Source organism: Coregonus clupeaformis, chromosome 5 (genome assembly GCF_020615455.1).
Source record: "Coregonus clupeaformis isolate EN_2021a chromosome 5, ASM2061545v1, whole genome shotgun sequence".
In the NCBI taxonomy this organism is placed as follows: Eukaryota; Metazoa; Chordata; class Actinopteri; order Salmoniformes; family Salmonidae; genus Coregonus; species Coregonus clupeaformis.
Window position 1 is genome coordinate 4221191 of NC_059196.1, and position 7022 is coordinate 4228212.

General features: G+C 39.5%; 1 protein-coding gene across 2 annotated transcripts; it reads right to left on the reverse strand.

The window, feature by feature from the left end:
- Positions 1 to 453: 453 nt before the first annotated feature.
- On the reverse strand, positions 454 to 3946 carry LOC121558731 (non-histone chromosomal protein HMG-14). Of its 2 annotated transcripts, none has more exons than XM_045215081.1 (6): positions 3768 to 3946; positions 2274 to 2297; positions 2133 to 2162; positions 1886 to 1924; positions 1639 to 1773; positions 454 to 1429 (listed from the first exon to the last, which is right to left on the reverse strand). In XM_045215081.1, the coding sequence occupies exons 1-6, from the start codon at positions 3783 to 3785 to the stop codon at positions 1376 to 1378; spliced, it is 300 nt and encodes a 99-aa protein (XP_045071016.1). In that variant the 5' UTR covers positions 3786 to 3946; the 3' UTR covers positions 454 to 1375. The 2 variants fall into 2 exon arrangements, with proteins under 2 accessions (XP_045071016.1, XP_045071009.1); XM_045215074.1 differs by having other exon boundaries at positions 1639 to 1775; positions 1882 to 1924; positions 3768 to 3944.
- Positions 3947 to 7022: the final 3076 nt, after the last annotated feature.

A 7022-nucleotide genomic window follows, 5' to 3' on the forward strand; every position in this document is an offset into this window, starting at 1 on the left:
CTTTTCTTGAGCGGATGATCGGGGCCGGAACATAATTATAAACAATGTGTACTCTGCAAATTGACACAAGAAGCCCAATGTATCATTGTAGGCTATTCGAATGTATTTTTTTGGGCTCAGAAAACTTTGGGGGAATAAACTCGACGACGGGAGCAAATTTGGTCCAAGGTCCACCAGTTGACAATCCCTGAAATATTGCGATTGTCATGCAGCTGCTTGTCGAATAGCCTACTGAGTTGGTGTATGGCTGCACTCACTGGCACTAGCTAATACTAGAATTGCAGACCTATGCTTAATATTTGCAAGCACCGAAAAACAATCACACATTTTCAACAATATGGTATAAGAGAGATATTACATAGTATTTAATCAGTGACTGTCTTGTGAATTAGAATATCATGTGTTTACGGTTTTCATTTCACTTGTGAGCAATAAGCGAACAGAGAAAACAAAGAAATTACAACCATTTTTTATTCAATTGGCATGTTTATACCAATCACACAGATACAGCTACAAAAAAAATAAAAGAGAAACTGTACATTGGTACATAAAATCCTAAAACCACATGGAAATCTTGCTATGGCTGTATGTTCACTTGAAAGATTAAGTGAAAGTACAGTCAATGTTTATCAGTATCCTCAAAAGGATAAGCTACAATCAGTATGTTTAACACTGTAATGCATTTCATGTTATTAGCTAAAAACACATGAACCATCCTCACAACTTTCCATTACATTACATACTGCATAGAAATTACGAAAAAACCCTAGTTTCACAGCAGCTATATCAAATGTTATTGCAATACCGTCACCAAACAGAGACAAAAACCATTTCACATAATGCACAGGCCTGATGAAAAATCCAGTACATGTACTAGGGAGGATGATGAACCATAACTGTGGATTCATAATACGGTGTGGATAAGAGTTAATATTCATAGAGCACAGCTTAAAACAGAATCACCAGCTTCCTACCTATTATAAACAATAAAACAAGTATTATTGTGTATAAACCCCCCAACCCTTCCCCATACAATACAGGTTAAATAAACTGTCCCTCATAAAGCCTATGGAATGTTAGTCTCAGACAACTCTCCCAGTTGAATAACAAGTTCATGATATTGGCATGATTGCATGTCATTGCTACAAACCTGCACTCCTCCCTCTTCGACAACTGAACCAGACCACAAAAGAAAAGGGAAACACACAATGACCATAACTTTTCTTCCAGAGGTGTAAAAAAAACAAAAAATATGTGTTTCTACAATCTTACTACTACACAACCTGCTTTTTCTTAAGAAAATAGTTGATAAAAATATTCATCTGCATTGTACAAGAAAGGAGGTACAGGGAGCACTGGCAAAAGGGTAAGGATGTTATTCTGTCTCATCCTCCTCTTTCTCGGGCTCATCTGCCTCTTCTGCTGCCTCCTGGAGAATGAAAAAATTACATTTTCACATTATAGGACAGTCCTTTTAAGTCTTGTTTACACAATATTTGTGTGTGTGGGGGACAAACAGCTGCAATTCCAATTATAATAGTTGGTCTGTTTGTAATACCTAATACTCCTGATTTTGAATATCGTATACATCACTGGCGTGGCATTTCGCATAATTGAAACTAAGCCAACAAGTCTTACCTCCTCAGCTTTGGCCTCTCCGTTTTCTGCCGGTGCTGCTTCTTCCTCCTCAGGATCTTCTTTCTTCTCCTCAGGCTTGGCCTTCTCTACCACCTCCTTTACCTTTTTGGGCTTGGCTGCTGCCTTGACTGGTGTCTACAAGAAACAGAAAAACATTAGATACATTTCAATGTACAAATGCATAGTATGTATAATAATTGAGTGGTTTTTCGTTTCAGCAAAAGCTGACAATTACATTTGTTTTTACCTTTGCCTTTGGCTCTGCTTTAGCCGGAGTAGTAGGTTTCTGAAAAATAATGAATATTAAATAATTAGTCCAATTACATTTACAGTTTCGTCATTTAGGAGACGCTCTTATCCAGAGCGATTTACAGTTAGTGAGTGCATACATTTTCATACTTTTTTCCCATACAATTACAAATACACAATAGCATCTACTCATTGAAAACAAATAGGATATACAACATAAATATGATAACATATAGTAAACTTACAGATGACAACCTTGTGGATCTCCTCTTTGGCTGGTGAAAAATAAAAAGTTAAATCAGTTATTGCAGGAAAATGTATTCAGAATAGACTGAACAAATATACAGGAACAAATATAAAATTGTACAAGAGCAAAAAATACTAACCTCGACTTCAGTGTCATGATTTGCCTGTGAGGGGGAGAAGTAAAAATCTTAGTAATAACCAAGAACAACAATTCCACATTCATGGATCGGGAGCGGCAGGGAGAAGTGGGTGTGTAACGCTGGGGGGTACAAACTGTACCCCCACCGCTCCACCCCCAAATTACAGAATAATTATGTAACCTGAAAGTGTGTGGGGGAGGGTAATACATTTACATTACTATGCCATTTGACTTTTCCCATTGTCAGGGTGCAAAATGGAGCCTTTGTGGTACCAATTACTGTGAGAGCGACAAGTAAAACAGTACGTTATAGTTAGGCTTTAGTAGCCTACACGCATAAAGGCCAATAGCTGCCCCTCCCCCATCCACCAGCAAGAGACCGAGACTTGTTACATGAAGGCATCCATCTACCCGTTACGTCAACCAGTCTACTGTATGTTCCCGCCATTAGTTGAATATCTATAATTCCCTGATTACATTTTAGTCATTTAGCAGACGCTCTTATCCAGAGCGACTTACAGTTAGTGAGTGCATACATTTCTCAACCCACAACCCTGGCGTTGCAAGCGCCATGCTCTACCAATTGAGCTACAGGATCCCAGTTTACCCCTATACGATCCCCTATGCGCTGTCGTGCATGTCCACAGAAATTCGCTGTTACGTAATGCAACATTTGTTAGGGAAGCAAAGACAGGGAATGCGCACAAACAAATAGCAAATCCTCAAAAATGTAAAAAGTGACCACCTATTCTCAGGTGGTGGTTTTCTTTAGAATTACTTCCTCTATGACCCCATTAAAGTGATAAATGGCGCTGAGTAGTCGATGCCTTTCCTATTTGCAAGGGCTGCCATGACACCTCAAAGACCGTACCTTTCCATGCCATAGGGTGTCGCGCATTACAATACGCTTTACTGCACACAGGACACAAAGTGATAATATAGGATGCCACAAGCATGGGCTATTAAAAGTATTTGAATACAAACGTGAACCCAATATGTAGGCGATTAAAGCACTCCCAATATTCACAAAATATCCTATACCTCATGCACGCATTTCTGCAATGGCAACATGTAACGTTAGCTTACATACATCGCTGGTGGGTTACACCCCTTTGTCTGATCTCATTGCTGAGAAGGCTATTAAGCTACTTTACATTCATGAAAGACCCGATATGCGTCAAATTAAATTATATGATTAAGTTACTTATATAAAAAAACACAAGCTGCGATAGTTTATCATGTACAGGTTATTAAAAGGAGAAAGTGAGATCGAATGCAAAATGTTACCGCACTAAGTAAAAAGGCGCCACTTCCATATCAACAAGACAGACACACTAAAACACATTCAGACTTTAGAGCAAAAGTGTTACATTATATCAAGCATATTTTAGCGTACTTGCAATTGTTTCATGCATGTATTTATAAAACACTTCCTGTGTGAAATTATACATCGTAAAATAAGGTTTAAATTAAAAAGATACACATTCCAACTTACTTTGCTTCTTTTCGGCATGGCTGCTTTGCTTGTATTGTCTAGAAAACTAGAGCACAAATTAGCCTTGTCAGTTACTGAAAATTCTGTGCAGACTTCTGAACGTGCTCGATGTAACTCAGTCAGTACCTTCAGAACACACTGTAACTAACATAAATATTCCATCAGTAGGCCTACGTACAGAAACTAGCTGAAACCGGATTGGATCCCCCTTCTCTATATTGTATTCCTTATCCTACCAACCTGACGGGCAATTTATTCTCCGCCCCTTGTTGCCATTGATTGGCTTTAAAATCTAGACAACAGATTTTTAAACCATAGCAAGTTACCTGTATGGGTAGGTCTGTATGCCAATCAGTCGTTCAAATTTTACTAAAGGGGTGGGAATAGCTGCATTCAAAGTTATGAGTTATTTTAGTTGATATTATATTAGAATAATGTACACATACTGTAAATGGTCCTTATAGAATTGTCAGTATTAATTTTATTGAATAATGTAATCTAGAAAATTTAGCACATTTGGATAATGCATTTATATATTACATATTTTTATAATGATTTGAAGTTAATCAAATATGCCGTATTTGAATAGATACGTTTCTAATGTGAAATTCAGCCCATAGTTCAGCCTGGATGTGGCGTCCCTTTATGATGAGCGCAGCAGCAACAAAGGTTGATAAGAAAAAATGGCTGCCGGGTGCGCTTGGTTCCTGGTGTTGGGATCTGTCTTTTTGTGCAATCTCTTCAAAACTCTGTTGCCGACCATTTCCTCTTTCGTAAGTAGAGGTTATTTAGGCATTGGTCATGTGAGAAATGCAGGGTTGGCTTATAAATCATGTAATGTTTTGGCAGATTTGCCCAGGTTAGGTTAGCTAGCTAGCTATTTCACGTCTCGCGCCCCTCACAAACAACAACGAAGCTAACCAACCATTCCATCCTGTTGGCAAATGGGTCAATTGTTACATTGTATAATGGAAGGTGCGTTAGACTGATAACTGCCAGACAGAACCAGGTAGATAATGGCTTGTAGTTCTCTATTTGGCACAGATAAAAATATCAACCATAACATGTAAATAAATCTGATGAGGTCTGATGGTATTTCCAGTCTATATGCATAGAATATGTATTGTTACAAACTGGGTGGTTCGAGCCCTGAATGCTGATTGGCTGAAAGCCATGGTATATGAGACTAAATACAGTGGCTTGGGAAAGTATTCACCCCCTTCGCATTTTTCCTATTTTGTTGCCTTACAACCTGGAATTAAAATTGATTTTTTTGGGGTTTGTATAATTTTATTTACACAACATGCCTACCACTTTGAAGATGCAAAATATTTTTTATTGTGACACAAAAATAAGACAATAAAACAGAACCTGAGTGTGCATAACTATTCACCCCCCAAAGTCAATACTTTGTAGAGCCACCTTTTGCAGCAATTACAGCTGCAAGTCTCTTGGGTTATGTCCCGTGTAGCTCAGTTGGTAGAGCATGGCGTTTGCAACGCCAGGGTTGTGGGTTCGTTTCCCACGGGGGACCAGTATGAAAAATAAAACTGTATGCACTCACTAACTGTACAGTGAGGGAAAAAACTATTTGATCCCCTGCTGATTTTGTACGTTTGCCCACTGACAAAGAAATGATCAGTCTATAATTTTAATGGTAGGTTTATTTGAACAGTGAGAGACAGAATAACAACAACAAAAATCCAGAAAAACACATGTCAAAAATGTAATAAATTGATTTGCATTTTAATGAGGGAAATAAGTATTTGACCCCCTCTCAATCAGAAAGATTTCTGGCTCCCAGGTGTCTTTTATACAGGTAACGAGCTGAGATTAGGAGCACACTCTTAAAGGGAGTGCTCCTAATCTCAGCTTGTTACCTGTATAAAAGACACCTGTCCACAGAAGCAATCAATCAGATTCCAAACTCTCCACCATGGCCAAGACCAAAGAGCTCTCCAAGGATGTCAGGGACAAGATTGTAGACCTACACAAGGCTGGAATGGGCTACAAGACCATCGCCAAGCAGCTGTCAATCTCCCTCGACCTGGGGCTCCATGCAAGATCTCACCTTGTGGAGTTGCAATGATCATGAGAACGGGGAGGAATCAGCCCAGAACTACACGGGAGGATCTTGTCAATGATCTCAAGGCAGCTGGGACCATAGTCACCAAGAAAACAATTGGTAACACACTACGCCGTGAAGGACTGAAATCCTGCAGCGCCCGCAAGGTCCCCCTGCTCAAGAAAGCACATATACAGGGCCGTCTGAAGTTTGCCAATGAACATCTGAATGATTCAGAGGAGAACTGGGTGAAAGTGTTGTGGTCAGATGAGACAAAATCGAGCTCTTTGGCATCAACTCAACTCGCCGTGTTTGGAGGAGGAGGAATGCTGCCTATGACCCCAAGAACACCATCCCCACCGTCAAACATGGAGGTGGAAACATTATGCTTTGATGGTGTTTTTCTGCTAAGGGGACAGGACAACTTCACCGCTTCAAAGGGACGACGGACGGCCCATGTACCGTCAAATCTTGGGTGAGAACCTCCTTCCCTCAGCCAGGGCATTGAGAATGGGTCGTGGATGGGTATTCCAGCATGACAATTACCCAAAACACACGGCCAAGGCAACAAAGGAGTGGCTCAAGAAAAAGCACATTAAGGTCCTGGAGTGGCCTAGCCAGTCTCCAGACCTTAATCCCATAGAAAATCTGTGGAGGGAGCTGAAGGTTCGAGTTGCCAAACGTCAGCCTCGAAACCTTAATGACTTGGAGAAGATCTGCAAAGAGGAGTGGGACAAAATCCATCCTGAGTTGTGTGCAAACCTGGTGGCCAACTACAAGAAACGTCTGACCTCTGTGATTGCCAACAAGGGTTTTGCCACCAAGTAGTAAGTCATGTTTTGCAGAGGGGTCAAATACTTACTTCCCTCATTAAAATGCAAATCAATTTATAACATTGTTGACATGCGTTTTTCTGGATTTTTTGTTGTTGTTATTATGTCTTCACTGTTCAAATAAACCTACCATTAAAATTATAGACTGATCATTTCTTGGTCAGTGGGCAAAAGTACAAAATCAGTAGGGGATCAAATACTTTTTTCCCCTCACTGTATGTACACCACTTTTCCATTATTTATTTTTAATAATTTTTTGAAACAGGTATTTTTTTCATTTCACTTCACCAATTTGGACAATTTTGTGTATGTCCATTACATGAAATCCAAATAAAAATCCATTTAAATTACAGGTTG

What these genes read in the sequence shown, in the direction of transcription:
- LOC121558731 (XM_045215074.1), bottom strand. An exon ending in GATCCACAAGGTTGTCATCT is followed by an intron (nt 1,925 to 2,132) that starts GTAAGTTTACTA and finishes ATTATTTTTCAG; the next exon opens with AAACCTACTACTCCGGCTAA. An exon ending in GAGAGGCCAAAGCTGAGGAG is followed by an intron (nt 1,430 to 1,638) that starts GTAAGACTTGTT and finishes TTCATTCTCCAG; the next exon opens with GAGGCAGCAGAAGAGGCAGA.